Here is a 16,252-nt window from a genome sequence, read left to right as displayed (position 1 = left end):
AACGTAATCAGCACAGTAATTCATTAATTTTTCTAAGGGGACGTTTCAACATATTCGTCAAGGACTTTAATGCATACACGTATCGGAAAATCAGCAGTCCGTTCCCTGATGTGTGCAAGCTTTCTGTTCTTCATCGTGCACACAGTACACTTCACATTTCCCCATAGATAGAAGGGTAACAGACTTAAATCTGGGCAATGTGGCGACCACTCCACCGGACATCAATGATCTGTCAGTCTCTTGGGAAAAGGGATATCCAGTTATGCCAGGGCAGCTAGTGCGTAATGAGGTGGGACACCATCATACTGAAAGACAGTTGCAAATGTTGTGTCTTCAGACCGCAACGACGGTAGTACATCTTCATCTGACAACTGCAGAAACAGTTTGCTGTTAGTGTACCCCATATGACGAAACGCACAACATTTCGAGAACCCCATATCCAACATCGTACTGTACGCAGTGAATGATATGCCTGGATGACACTGGTTGAAATTCTCAGCAAAAACATAGCTGTTGCTCTCTCCTGATATGGTGACGATGTCAGTGCATCCGGCTTGGGTTAACTCCATCAGTATTCTCCGTATAAGGAAGAAACATCAGTCACAATTCGAGAATGAGTAACGCTATAGTCGAATGAAAGGGAGAGTTGCTCTTATCAAATAATTCTGTATCTGTTTGATACGTCGCTTGAAGCCCTTTCCTTTTGGAGTTGCATCCAAGATGGCGTCTACCAAAATGGTTCCCATGTTGGAAACATAACCTCACAGGTGTTCCGTCCCTCGCATCTCATACTACTTTAAATTTGTGCTTATCCATCGGTTTTTATTTTAGAACGGACCACCCCGTAGTCAGGCGAGTCGCAAAGTCACTGAGTCGCGTTAGGGGCTTGATTTTGAGGAACTGAATGATGTTGCATATTACTGAATGTTTAAAGTTAATAAAGTGGACGGTGGAGAAGCATTGGAAATGGGATGAGGTGAAGAATATTAACTACAGAATTCAGAAGAAAATACGCCAATAAGTAGGTATGAAGGACTGTTGTTTTCATGTTTAAGTATCTCAAATTGTAAGATTAACAATCACGTGTGAATGATAAGAAATAGTAACTGTCCTACACGATCTTCCATCTAAAATTTATTTAGGGTGTAATATCCGAGAATGGAGCTAACCAGAGGGAAAATACTACTGTAAAAGCAATGAAAAGAGTGAATTGGAAAACAAGCGTGTTAGGACTGAAATTCTTGTCTTATAATCCATGACTAAAAGTAATTTTCCAGATTTTAGTTTAGAGGTGGATCGCGGGCTTCGAAAAGGAAAGTGTGTGGAGGGAAATTAGACTTTACCTCATTAAGGGAACAGTTCCAGAATTCGCTTTAAGTGATTTAGGGAAAACATAGGAAATCTGAATATGGATAGATGGAAGAGTCCAGTATCTTAACCAATGCAACCAATGTGTCACTTAGGATGTTTTTTAGCGAAGCATGCCAAATAGGAGAGCTATATCTTTTTAAAAAAAAAGCGGATCCTTAAGATCCGACGAGCAAAACAGTATATGAAATTTCTAAAATTCCCGATAATTTCTAACTCCGCTTAGTTTTGTAAGATTATATAACTGGTAATTTTAACGTATATTTATCTTGTTGCCTGTTTCATGCATTGTATATAGAGCATAACTAATTTAATCCTGTCGCAAGTTTCCTAAATTTTGTATTTGTAAGTGCCCCTTTCCTTTTGAAGTTGCATCCAAGATGGCGGCTACTGAAGTGGTCGCCATGTTGGAAACATAACCTCACATTCCATCAAAATAAAGCGCAGAAAATAAAAGAATATCTAGAAACAATGTTATACGGAGAAATGAAATGGAGCAATCACACTTGTTAGTGGCAGGCAGAGCTAATACCAGACTTCGCTTTATTATTAGGGTACTGGGGAATTGCCGTTTGTAAACGAAAGTAATTACCTATGTAACACTTGTCCTGTCTGTAGCAGATGAATGCTCTATGGTGGCGGAGGAGGAGGCGAGAGCGGGAAGACCTGTGCCAAGCTGGATCAGCAGGGGATATTGGGAGTATACAAAGAAGAGTAGCGTGAATGATCGACGGCGAGACTGCCTCGCGTGAGTCAGAAAACTACTGCTAAATCTGTGATGCCAGACCGTCGAAGGCCGATGCTTAATGCGTCGCGAAAACCTCTTGCATCCCGCCCGTCACTGGCAGGTGATCGCGAACAACAGGCGGGCACACTTTCCTTGGCGCTGCGTGACGGCGTCGGGGCTGCAACCTTGTGGAGAAAGTCGCAAGGGAAGAAAGTGCAAGTGTGTCGCTATGAGCTGCAGCGAGCGTAGGCCGCATCTGCCTGCAGACTGCTGGCGCCGATCCACACACTGCCTCATAGCAGCACTTGTGCTTTGAAGACCCTCAGTGTTCTGAGTAAACCGGGTCCTGCCAAATGAGGAAATACGTGATCCAATTTAAATTTAGATTCATCAACAACGATCTGAAACTGGCACCAAAGGAACGATAGAAAAGTCTTGGTTAAAAACAGTCTAGGTTGCAATTTCAGTTTTTTATTTTTCAACTACGCGTTTCGCTTTATTTAGGCATCTTCGGGTTATCTTAATTTGGCATTTCTTAGAAGGATCCTTTAGTCAGTGTAGCCAAAGGGCATCGTCGAATATATCAGGCCCACATCGCCTTCGTTAAACTCAGTAAAATCTTTTCTAGCTGGACGCGAGTGACACCAAGACCTGCATAACGCGTCCCCGTTCACAGGAGCGAGTAACAGAATAAGATGGAGCTCAGGTTGTAAGCATAATGCCAAATTGCAACCAAGACTGTTTTTAACCAATACTGTTACCCTCCGCGCTGCCCTCCAATACTAAATTGGTGATCCCTTGATGCCTATTCTGAGGCATCAATGTATCACCAATTTAATATTGGAGGGCAGCGCGGAGGGTAAAAATCGTAGAGGGAGACGAAGAGATGAATACATTAAACAGATTCAGAAGCATGTAGGTTGCAGTAGGTACTGGGAGATGAAGAAGCTTGCACACTATAGAGTAGCATGGAAAGCTGCATCAAACCAATCTCTGGACTGAAGACAACAACAACAACAACAACAACCCCAACTGTTAAGCACTGGTTTGCTGTATGCCACATATGGATTGGAAGAATTTGGATAGAAAAGTCAAATACAAAAGGCTAGTTGTGGGTTCACACAAAATGTTTGAAGGGTAGATGTTACTGACAGACATATACGAAATTACGCTGCACTAATGAGAAGATGTTTTCTTGCGAGAAGCAACCAGAAGTAAGTGAAGATGTGTTAATGTTTCCACCAACCATGTCGAGCCTCGTTTTTCATGTTACTCAATTTATTCGCGCAGCGAACTTGGAAATAGTATCGTCAATATGACCATGTTTGGACTCTTAATTTTCTTACTGTAATTAACATGCTAGATGGGAATATAGGCAGATATCGGCGAAGAATTACAAGTAGCGTCTCTAAAGTGCCTCCATAAGGATTTCTAAACAAACGTCGGTAGAAATTTACATACGCGGATGTCGAAATATATGCTTTTCATCTTGGCGTAAGTTTATACTTAATGCAACTGCATTCCTTCATTTGCTTTACGTCGTTAAATCTAATAGCGACCAAGCAAATTATTTGTACAGCGTTGCGTGATTTTACTGCACAGCAATGACTGATGTTATGGGCATTAACTGATGGGAATAGTAAATTTATGTTCTGAATTGGAGGATGCAAAAAAATTCCTTTAAAATTTATGAAACTCGTTTGGTAGAAGTTGATTTCTGAGCGTTCTTAGTGGTGTGTCATACGTTGGCTGAATTAAAATGGAGAATGGATATATGAAACTTAATTTTGAAGCAATTTATATTTCGTGGTTTGGTTTGTACTCTTGTTTTTCGATTGCTAACAACGTAAGACGCTCGTGTTTCCCTTCTTAAATTAATCTATTTTTTATTTTATTTTTATTTTATTTTTTTTTTAGTATCAGGGTCTTTTATGTACTGTACTGTAACTGCTCTTGCGTCATTGTTGTATTTCGTGTGGTATTTGAGGTACTTGCTCAAACATTTCATTGTGTTTAATCTAACGTGCCATTTTTATTATTTGTTATTTTATAAATTCAAATGTCACCGATGACAAGTCAGTACATCTACTGCACTCACTCAGGCAAGTGCGTCAACAACTCAAAAACAAATATAGCGTGCCATAAATGGGACGCTTATCGTAAAACAAATGGAAGTTAAATAAAGATGTATGAGATCAGGATAAAGATGTTTATTAGTTTCGAGTCTCAAAATTGACACCAACGCTATAAAAGAAATCAAACAAAACTAAATCAAAATTGCGTTTCGCCGGCCGGCGTGGCCGTGCGGTTCTAGGCGCTACAGTCTGGAACCGAGCGCCCGCTACGGTCGCAGGTTCGAATCCTGCCTCGGACATGGATGTGTGTGGTGTCCTTAGGTTAGTTCGGTTTAATTAGTTCTAAGTTCTAGGCGACTGATGACCTCAGAAGTTAAGTCGCATAGTGCTCAGAGCCATTTGAACCATTTGAACCAAAATTGCGTTTCAGTTTTCTATTATTTACAATAAATTCGTGAAGTCCAGCCTTGGAAAAACAAAACATTCGTGTTCCGTGTCACGCAATGCTAACCTGCCACGCATCCTTTCGAAGGCTGTTGTTAGTTGGTTTCTACTTGGCAATATTAGCAGTCGACAGGAAGCAACTGCTCGGTCAGAATGCTGTAGGCAACAGGTGGTGGTGCGACCTGTCTGCTTGTAAACAAAACCGAGGGCTGCCCGTGCCAGGGAAAGTGAATCCACGAGTGGCCGCCGGCGGCAGCAGAGCGGGAAACCTGCAGCGCCGTGCCGTGGCGACCGCAAGCCGCTGCTTTCTCGTCCCGGGGCGGCGCCGTCTCCGGCACCGCTAATCATACAACCGAGAGGAAAGCCGACCACAATTACCGTACATTCCCCCCACCCCCACCACCCCTACAGTGCTCCACAGGGAGTAGACACTATTAAGACGAACATTGTTCCAGCCCAGTTGCTGACACTGTCTTACCAGATTTCCCACTAAAGAACACATCACTCAAGAGCTATTAGCGTTGTCACAATCGCCATTACAGCTCCTAGTGTTTCACATTCTTTCTTTAATTGGACCATCAGTCAGCTTTCTTCCTTCTTTCGTATGCTGTAACGTTGGCGCCCAGTATTCCTAAATTTTTCTCTGTTATCCTCTTTTTCTCAATCAATCCACATACCACCTTTTTTAGAGACTCGGCTTCTCTCACAACTGCTCGTGTGTTCCAATTTGCGTCTTGATCGTGCGCCGCAGTGTAGCCGCGTGTTCTAGGGCGCCTTGCCACGGTTCGGCTGCCCCCGTCGGAGGTTCGAACCCTCCCTCGGGCATTGGTGTGTGTGTTGTCCTTAGCGTACGTTAATTTAAGGGGGGTAGGACGTCAAACGGGACGACTTGGCGCAGGAGAGGCACCACAGGACATTTTAATTTCCACTGTTTATACTTTTACAAATAAATTCATAAAACTTTGTCAGCATGACTAGGAAGGATTCAGAATTCACACTCATAGCTGTGGAAGTTCGAAAACATAACAAAATAATTTTCTTTACATGTGAAATTTCATCATCTTTTTTTCACTTACTAATGGCAGCATTTGTTGCTATAGGTACACTTTTCTTCATAAGTAAGAGAGATTCTTCGATGAATTTTGCACAGCATACAAACCATACTTAAAAGTGTATGAAACTCTAGAATTTTCCACATCTATTAAAAACTGTGGTAAAAATTGAGGTAATTAACTATAAAATTTGTGTTTTTTTCTAAACATGAAGTTCAAAATATAACAGCTCATTCGTTTTTACATAAATTAAATAAATTCTAGAGTTTCATACACTTCTAAGTTTCGTATGTGTGCTGTGCAAAATTCATCGAAGAATCTCTCTAACTTATGAAGAAAAGTGTACCTACAGCAACAAATGCAGCCATAAGTAAGTGAAAAAAATGATGAAATTTCACATGTAAAAAAATTATTTTGTTATGTTTTCGAACTTCCACTGAAATGAATCCAGCATCCTTCCTGGTGATGCAAACAAATTTTTATGACTTTATTTGTAAAAGTATAGACACTGGAAATTAAAATGTCCTGTGATACCTCTCCTGCTCCAAGTCGGCCCGTTTGACGTCCTACCCCCCTTAAGTTAGATTAAGTAGTGTGTAAGCCTGGGTACCGATGACCTCAACTGTTTGGTTCCATAGGAACTTTCCACTGTTGATACCACTGGTCTGTTGACAGAACCCGAGTCCCTCATGGCCCCGTGTTTCAACCCTATTGATTTGGTGCTTACTTCAACTGCATTTAACCAATGTCACTAGGACATGGTAACTGCAAGGGCCAAAGATAGCAGAGGAACCAAAAGTGAGTTATTTAACGTAATAATCTAATGTTCAGGAATAGATATTTATTTTTTTATTGACTTGGTAACAGATTAAGCTAGTATCAACCCTTCAAAGTGACGACCACCAGTATCAATACATTCATTACAACAACGGATAAATTTTCACGGTATTCTTAAACAAAAATAAAAAAATCTTTTTGTGTTGTACAGTGTGACAAGTAATGCGAATCCTACTCACCAGTTCTTCTCCGTGACTTTTTCTTCGTTAGGGACCACATTCATAATATTCCTCTTGAACGAAATTGCCGCTATTCCAGTTTAAGGTTTGTATTACTCATTTATTTCAGACTACCGCGATTACGGCTTTATAAACATTATCAAGTGCAAAGGTGAAACATTAAACATCCGGCATGTCAGAATGACATGTTGTCAGAATATTGCAACCAGTCTTCTTGGCTCCATCCTAGACTCGGGACAGCGGCTGATCAAACAGTATGTATAACAAAAACCAAACAACAGCCGCATTTCAGCCAGTTCTTGTATATTTTTCTTTAAGCTACGAGTTTCGGCACTTCACTGCTGCCATCCTCAAGCATCTATGCACACTGTGAACGGATATAACACAAAGATTGGTAAAGTACAACAGGATCCATCAAACAAATCTGTATTCCGTAAATGTTTTTCTGGAGTGAGTACACAGTTGTTGTCTAATCGCTGGGGTATTCACTTCACATAAATATTCAGGCAATCCAGATTTATTTGATGGCTTCTATTGTACTGCACCAAGCTTTGTGGTATATCTCTTCACAGTGTGCATAGATACTTGAGGATTGTACTAGTGAAGGGGCGAAATAGGTACCTTAAAGGGTAATAAATAAGAAGGGATTGAAATACGACTGTTGTTTGGTTTTTGTTCTACATACACCAGACGTCATATTGTAAGATATATTAAAAATGGGCCTGCCGTAATACCTATTTTTCGTTCGCACCCATGTCTTATAATGCGACGGCTGGTGTATATGACCACATAAGTGTTGTAATACTGTTGTAATTTCGTTGACGAGATGTCAGTGAGAAATGTCGGATATTCGAAGTCATTTTCACCATTACAGTTGACAATAAACCCGAAATCACCGTAGTGCGAAATAAATGAATAATAAATAATTATAACTAAATGATGGCAATTCTATTCAAAAAGTTCTTCTTTAGTTTGTACTGAGTTTTGTACACTAACGAGCTCATATAATCATGCTCGCCAATGGGACAGAATCTCCCGTTCCTATCCAGCAAAGAGAATATCTGTTGTTCACGTGGTCACGTACATAAATATCAAAGTGGGGTGGTGTCATACGTCCTCTCGTGGACTCAAGAACCGCTGTATCCATCCAATGTGACAGCACGTCTTCAATAAATATCGGTGAACGTGCATCAATCAATGAGGATGCAGCAAATAATGTCGAATCGCCTGATCCTGTAAGCACTGATCGTTCGAGACCTCGGACTCCCTGAAATATTCATTTCCGACTATTGGTTCCTTATCTCAAGATACTCATTTTAAGATATCCCCCATTCGTAAAATTATGATCCCGAAATTTCAGATCACCCAGTAAATACAGGTTTTCACTGTCTCCAGATTCATAGACAAACATCGGTAAATAAAGCCATTATCCTTTTCTGTTTTGCCCATGTTTAAGCTCTGTATTTAGCAATTTCGTATTGTCCACACTCTATCACTTTGTTTTCTTTTCTTCCGTGCCCAGCTACCACACGGTGTTTGTACTGTCCTCCAGCCGATTCATCTTCCTGCCCAACTTTTCCAAAGTTTCTCTAAGTCGCTTGCAGGCTACTGTAGACCTCCTTCTCCAGTGTTTCTCCATCTGAGCTTGTGTTCCATCTCTAATTGTGTTTAATATCCCTACATTCGTCGCTTTGTTGTAGATTCCCAGTTTTGTTGTGCCTCGCCCGAACATTGATCAACGAAGTTCGGCAGTCATCGCGCTTGTCTGAGAAAATTGCATTCAGCATCAGCATCGTTACATGACACGCCTTCAAGGTTTACGTTTTCTGTAGTTTCTATCAATATATGCAGGCGAATGCTGATGTCTTTCACAAAGACAGTGCCAAATTTCTGCCGCATCCACGTGTTATTCCTCTAATGACGTCTAACCGAAATCGTAGATTAATCTGCGAACAAAGAGTGGAATAAAGAACTACATCTTCATCTATATCCATATTCCGGAAGCCACCTGACGGTGTGTGGCGAAGGGTACTTTGAGTACCTCTATAGGTTCTCCCTTCTATTCCAGTCTCGTATTGTTCGTGGAAAGAAAGATTGTCGGTATGCCTCTGTGTGGGCTCTAATCTCTCTGATTTTATCCTCATAGTCTCTTCGCAAGATATACATAGGAGGGAGCAATATACTGCTTGACTCCTCGGTGAAGGTATGTTCTCGAAACTTCAACAAAAGCCCGTACCGAGCTACTGAGCGTCTCTCCCCTAGTCTTCCACTGGAGTTTATCCATCATCTCCGTAACGCTTTCGCGCTTACTAAATGATCCTGCAACGAAGCGTGCAGCTCTCCGTTGGATCGTCTCTATCTCTTCTATCGACACTATCTGGTACGGATCCCACACTGGTGAGCATTATTCAAGCAGTGGGCGAACAAGTGTACTGTAACCTACTTCCTTTGTTTTAGGATTGCATTTCCTTAGGATTCTGCCAGTGAATCTCAATCTGGCATCTGCTTTATCGACGATCAACTTTATATGATCATTCCATTTTAAATCACTCCTAATGCGTACTTCCAGATAATTTATGGAATTAACTGCTTCCAGTTGCTGACCTGCTATATTGTAGCTAAATGATAAGGGATCTTTCTTTCTATGAATTCGCAGCACATTACACTTGTCTACATTGAGATTCAATTGCCATTCCCTGCACCATGCGTCAATCCGCTGCAGATCCTCCTGCATTTCCGTACAATTTTCCATTGTTACAACCTCTCGATATACCACAGCATCATCTGCAAAAAGCCTCAGTGAACTTCCGATGTCATCCACAAGGTCATTTATGTATATTGTGAATAGCAACGGTCCTACGACACTCCGCTGCGGCACACCTGAAATCACTCTTACTTCGGAAGACTTCTCTCCATTGAGAATGACATGCTGCGTTCTGTTATCTAGGAACTCTTCAATCCAATCACACAATTGGTCTGATAGTCCACATGCTCTTGCTTTGTTCATTAAACGACTGTGGGGAACTGTATCGAACGCCTTGCGGAAGTCAAGAAACACGGCATCTACCTGTGGACCCGTGTCTATGGCCCTCTGAGTCTCGTGGACGAATAGCGCGAGCTGGGTTCCTCACGGTCGTCTCTTTCGAAACCCATGCCGATTTCTACAGAGTAGATTTCTAGTCTCCTCTAGTCTGTTCCTTAATTTCCTCCTGTATTCAAACATTATGAATCACCTCGAAGGGAACGTTGATACGTAATCAGCATGGTTTCAGAAAACATCGTTCTTGTGCAACGCAGCTAGCTCTTTATTCGCACGAAGTAATGGCCACTATCGACAGGGGATCTCAAGTTGATTCCGTATTTCTAGATTTCCGGAAAGCTTTTGACACCGTTCCTCACAAGCGACTTCTAATCAAGCTGCGGGCCTGTGGGGTATCGTCTCAGTTGTGCGACTGGATTCGTGATTTCCTGTCAGGAAAGTCGCAGCTCGTAGTAATAGACGGCAAATCATCGAGTAAAACTGAAGTGATATCAGGTGTTGCCCAGGCTGTCAATTCAACTAAGTACCTGGGTGTTAAAATTACGAACAACTTCAGTTGGAAAGACCACATAGATAATATTGTGGGGAAGGCGAGCCAAAGGTTGCGTTTCATCGGCAGGGCACTTAGAAGATGCAACAAGGCCACTAAAGAGACAGCTACACTACACTCGTTCGTCCTCTGTTAGAATATTGCTGCGCGGTGTGGGATCCTTACCAGGTGGGATTGACGGAGGACATCGAAAGGGTGCAAAAAAGGGCAGCTCGTTTTGTATTATCACGTAATAGGGGAGAGAGTGGCAGATACGATACGCGAGTTGGGATGGAAGTCATTAAAGCAAAGACTTTTTCGTCGCGGCGAGATCTATTTACGAAATTTCTGTCACCAACTTTCTCTTCCGAATGCCAAAATATTTTGTTGAGCCCAACCTACATAGGTAGGAATGATCATCAAAATAAAATAAGAGAAATCAGAGCTCGAACAGAAAGGTTTAGGTGTTCGTTTTTCCCGCGCGCTGTTCGGGAGTGGTAGAGAGATAGTATGATTGTGGTTCGACGAACCCTCTGCCAAGCACTTAAATGTGAATTGCAGAGTAATCATGTAGATGTAGATATAGATGTAGTCGTGTCGCCGTCGACCACTACGGTCGGATTCTGTTCTGAAAGCGGAGCTGACACTTTTGCAGGCAAAACACGCACGAAAGTAGACTTTTGGAGATAATTAGGGAAGAGAGTCAGAGTCGAAGCTGAAGGCGAAACTGCTGACAGGCCGGCGCCAGGCGCGGTGAAAGCTGCAGCGCGGCCGAGAACCGACAGCGAGAGTGTGTTGACCCCGCGGAGCCTGCAACTGAGTCACTGGGTCACTTTCGCCTGTGGCGAGCGCGCTCCGAGCGCCTTGCGCATGCGCGGGCCCGCTCCGGCGCCCCCCACCACCTCTCCCGCGGCGGCGGAGGCGGCAGCGGCGGGTTCCGGCTCCTCAGATACGTGCGGACCGCCTTTGCGCAAGGACTCGCTGTAGCTGCAAACCGACACGTCCGTCGTAGCTTTTGTTGTTGTTGTTGTTGCTGCTGCTGTTGTCGTCAGCGGCTACTGACGTCGCCGACAGTCGACATTGTTCCCGCCGGCGGGTCGGTGGTGCCGCGCGACACACTCGGCTAAGGACGTTTCGCGATGACTGTGAAGGACCCAAGTAAGGCGGCAAGCGCGTGTGCGTCTCCTGTGACGGCGGCGCCGGCGGCGGCCACCGTGCCGGCGTTCTCCGTGGACAGTGACAACCTCATAGGCAGGGTGCTCGAAGGTAAGCGTGGCCTACAACGACGCCTTCTGCCGACGTCACGACGCACGCGCAGTGCGCGCTCGATTCTTCCCATGCTGCCCTCTGTGTAGCCTTGACCTTGACCTCTTGACCCCCTCCCCACCCCTCGCAACATCCCTCGCACTGAAACCTACCACTGTCTTTATTTTATCCAACATTTTTCTCTGTACAGAGAATATTCGTATGTGTGGATATTTTTACAGCTGCAGTATTCTCCCCTCGTCCGATTTCGGACCTCACGCCATTTTCAAGTGTAACAGGTGAACAAAGCAGCCACTCCTTCAGCTGTACTGCACTAGACATCAATATTATTCGTCGATCCATTATTCGGTCAGTTAGATCAATGGTTTCCACTGAAAAGAATTGTCATTAAATTTTTTTTCGCCTCCACGTCTACCTTCACAATTCGTCTGCTACCACTGCATTTAGCTAGTCCCGAGTTCGGTGGGACAATTGTTACCTTTGTCCTCTGCAGTAGCAGAGACGCTGCAAACTCAACTGTCCCTAAAAGTCTAAGGCGCTGCGGTCATGGACTGTGCGGCTGGTCCCGGCGGAGGTTGAGTCCTCCCTCGGGCATGGGTGTGTGTGTTTGTCCTTAGGATAATTTAGGTTAAGTAGTGTGTACGCTTAGGGACTGATGACCTTAGCAGTTAAGTCCCATAAGATTTCAAACACATTTGAACATTTTTTTGTCCTTCAAATCATAGACCAGTTTGCACAAAAACTCTTTCCACCGCTGCCTCTTTTGATCCTTTCTCGGCTAATTAACCTCTTAGCAAGCAGCTGTTTTCAGATTTTAAACGGCAGAAGCAATTCGGCAGCTGTTGATTGTACCTCTGTTTCCCTCCTCTGTGTCTCTTAAGCCCTCCCCCCTCACTCCGATGCACATACCTGCACATGCATACAAGTGCGAACTGCTTGTTACCATCGCACTAGAGTGACAAGACGTCTGTAACATAGACTTTGTGCAGACATAGTTTTTTCTGTTGGAAAATCTCATCAGTCAGGTTCAACATCCCACACTACTTACCTTTCGTGACTGTGGAAGACATCAAAAGTTCGTGATTCTAACCAAATCGGAAATATAATTATAAAAGTGCATTTTATCCAACACGTATTTTTTTATGTACATAGCTGTTTTGACCTTGTTGCATTTCGGAAGTTTATACGTAAATGATTTGTAGCTATGCTAGTATCTTGCAGTCTGCTTTCGATTGCTGTTGGTAACATTGAAACTGCTATTAATTAGTGTCCTATAACACAGTTCTCCTTCGTGTAAGACATTTTAAATGCCCAACTGTTGGCTAACGGGCTTCGAAAACTTGTTTTAATACCCGTTACCAATTAAAGTAGCTTCAAAACGCATATTTATTCTGCCAGTTTCGCTTCTTCTAGCTCGTATTTTTGTTTCCGCTTTCGTCAAAAAGCACGCGGTTTCGACGTATCGATACCAATTCATTTGGAGCCTTTGTCACGTCGTTCACATTTGTCGGCATCTGCACAGGGTTTGACGCTGTTTGTTTCCCTGCCACACGCTCTCTGTTGCTCCGCGGAGGGCATTGCAATTTTCTTTTCTTTTCTTTTTTTTTTTTTTTTTTTTTTGCTACAGTTGTAACTTGTTTTGGTAATCACTACCGTTATCGTCATTTTCTTTGTCTTGCCTGCTATTCTTCGAACTGCTAGTGTTTTCTTCTATAACCTATTGTTAAATAATAAAAATTGATTATTTTTGCAAGGAGTTGAATTGTTAACGAGTTGAATTGTTTTGGCGTATCAACGAGAACTAATCGGACGTTCCTGTATTGGTGTGAAAGCGTAAAGCTAATACCGTTTGCAGGCAGACGTAGGAAATTGCTTAAAATGTGTGACAGTGGTATTTAACCAATACTTTAAGTTTCATAATGGTATAAGAATGGTGCATGGTTCATTTATAGATTGCTGTAAGTAGCTGTGGCTAGAGCAGATAATTTTGCTTTACGCTTGGACATGTTCTGTAGGCTGTTTCCGCGTCTGTTTTAAATGCAAATAAAAACGTGCTGTAAACAGTCACTAAACTTTAAGTTTTTCTTGTTTATGACGTGTGTTCCGGACAGTATGTTCATCACGTGGAAAGTCCGGCAGCTAAACACTGTACTTGATGATGGAACAAAGCCTATGGAATGCGTCGTAAATATACAGAATGTAAAGTTCATTTTCGTCTGGGTGGGGCACTACAGCCTCGATAAATCTGAGAAAAAATTTCATTCCACGCGGCTGTATTCTAGAACAGCGGCACTAGTTTCGAGCATGGCCCACTGTCAAGTGCATCTACAGCAGATGTGGATACATAGTTTTCATCGTTGCACGAGGAGACGAGGACGATGTATTCACATCTGTTATGGACGCACTTGAAAGTGGGTCATGTTCGAAAGTAGTAGTGCTGATCAAAATACGACTGATATATAAAGCCCAGTGGAATGACGTTTTTCCTCCTTAAAATTGATTAGTTACTAGGAAGGTGACAACAAACTGGGAATTAGACAAAGTGGTTGGCAGAAAGGAAGAGTGAATCGTGCTACCGAGAGTGAACGCTGGGAGAGAGAGAGAGAGTGTGCAGGGCTGCGTCGGTTTCTCCGCTGCGGCCGATGTGGGTCGCGCCAGGTCGTTGCCCCCGCGCGCGAACGCGGCCACCGGCGCGGTCGTCGCCCGGCGCGGCCTACTCTGCCCCCACCGCTGACCCTCCCCCCTCCTCCTCCTCCCCCCCACCCTGCCCAACTCTGTCCGCCAACCAGCCGCGGGCCCCGTACGGAGCGTGTAAGCGAACGCGTTCTCTCCTCGTTTGCAAGTGGTTACGTCCGAAAGGTCGAGAAGTGGCATCCTCATTAGGTCACACACGACAGCAAAACACTCGTCATCTGCTGACGACGTCAGCGAAAGTCATTCTAGCTGCCAGGGACGTGCTGCTGAGCGAAGCCAGCACTTTCGCTGTTCTTCACCTCCATTCGATCCGCTTTCGTCAGCGATTCTCGGCGCTGTAACAACGACCTCATTTGAACTCTGCTAAACAACCTCTACCAAGCAGGCGACAGTGCACTACAACCCCGTATTATTTCGGATCTATTCGTTCTTTTAGTATCAAACGCGAGAGCACTTTCACTGTTTTCGACCCCTCTCGGATTTCTATTTCTCAGAATTCTTGGAACTATAAGAACGGCCCCATTTCAAATCCACCCGAGTATGACCTGTAACAAGCAATTTATTCCGGGTGATAATAAGCTCCACCCCTCCCTCCCCCTCCCCCAATTACTTAGAATTCAGAAATTTTACGAAATTTCCTCTCGTTGCTCACAAACTTTGTTTCCATTGTTACCTTCAAGAAGATGCTGGGGTCATTATTTCGGAAAGACTTCCCTTAACAACATGCATGTCCTTCTAAATGAACAAGATTATATCAAATCAAGACAAGAAAATTATGCGTGTTAGACATTAATCGTGAAGAAAATACAGTCACTTTCTAATTGCCACCGGCTGCTCTCGGTTCAGTACAGAAAGAGGAGTTAAGAGACTATGTGGTCTCATACATCGCCATGGGCTTAGTTTATATCCCAATTACTTGATTAGGACAATATAGGTTTGTCTTCACAGTACTGTCGCAACTAGCAGCATCGATGGAAAGACATTGACGTCGGTAACGAGTCACTTTTATTCTACAGTTGTATCACGTGTATTGGACTTATATATTTCAATTATCTGGTGATATATATATATATATATATATATATATATATATATATATATATATACAAAATTTTTTTTTGCTATGTCACTAATGCCGATATTGTGAACTGTGAACAGCACGATGTACTTTTTTCCAGTTGTTACAGGCAGATATTCAAAATTATTTTCACGACCAATCCATATCCCAGTACGTCCATATCATTGATCGCTAATGTTTTGTATTGTACCCGGGTTCCTGGGTTCGATTCCCGGCGGGGTCAGGGATTTTCTCTGCCTTGTGATGACTGGGTGCTGTGTGATGTCCTTAGGTTAGTTAGGTTTAAGTAGTTCTAAGTTATAGGGGACTGATGACCATAGATGTTAAGTCCCATAGTGCTCAGAACTATTTGAACCATTTTGTATTGTACCAAAGCTACCAAGGGGCTTAGCACCAATGTTACGAGTGTTCTTCTCTGCAACGACAGATACACGTATCTCAGTATCTTCTGTACGAAGTAAGATTACTGCATTGACTTACTACATACACTGTGGGCTGGCGAGGTTTATTCTAAGGTGAAATCACTGGCAGTTGCACCTTCAAGTCAATGGCCTGGCATCGAGCGAGGTGGCGCAGTGGTTAGCACACTGGAATTGCACTCGGGAGGAAGGCGGTTCAAACCCGCGTTCGGCCATCCCAGTTTAGGTATTCCGTGATTTCTCTACATCGCTTCAGGCAGATGCCAGGATGGTTTCTTTTGAGAGGGCACGGCTGACTTCCTTCTCCGTCCTTCCTTAATCCGACGGGGCCGAAGACCTCGCTGTTTCGTCCCCTCCCCCAAACCAGCCAACCAATCAATGGTTTGGCTGCCTACCGCTGCCTGCGGTCTCAATGGACGGACATGTGATCAACAGTCTGCCCACGAGCCGTCAATGTCAGCTTCCAAAACTGGAGCTGTCACGTCTGATTCTCAGCTGTCATCACGGTGCTTGTCGTTTCCGTTTCCCCACCTGGACTCCTTGT

The 16,252-nt window shown here is 43.5% G+C and overlaps 1 protein-coding gene across 2 annotated transcripts in view; it reads left to right on the top strand.

Moving 5' to 3' along the window:
* Window positions 1-16,252, top strand: part of LOC126175684 (ecdysone-inducible protein E75) — a 466,380-nt gene that overhangs the window by 296,112 nt on the left and 154,016 nt on the right. Inside the window, exon 1 of one of the 2 annotated variants that reach the window (XM_049922615.1) lies at window positions 11,218-11,517. The exons of the other annotated variant lie outside the window; for it this stretch is intronic. Within the exon in view, the coding sequence (XP_049778572.1) occupies window positions 11,391-11,517 (127 nt within the window). The 5' untranslated portion in view covers window positions 11,218-11,390. Of the gene's footprint in view, window positions 1-11,217; window positions 11,518-16,252 lie in introns of those variants that run through there. 2 annotated transcript variants of the gene reach the window in all.

The sequence above is a fragment of the Schistocerca cancellata genome, chromosome 3 (assembly GCF_023864275.1).
Source record: "Schistocerca cancellata isolate TAMUIC-IGC-003103 chromosome 3, iqSchCanc2.1, whole genome shotgun sequence".
NCBI classification, from domain to species: Eukaryota; Metazoa; Arthropoda; class Insecta; order Orthoptera; family Acrididae; genus Schistocerca; species Schistocerca cancellata.
The sequence above is the reverse complement of the archived record's forward strand: the minus strand, read 5'-3'. Positions and strand labels throughout refer to the sequence as shown.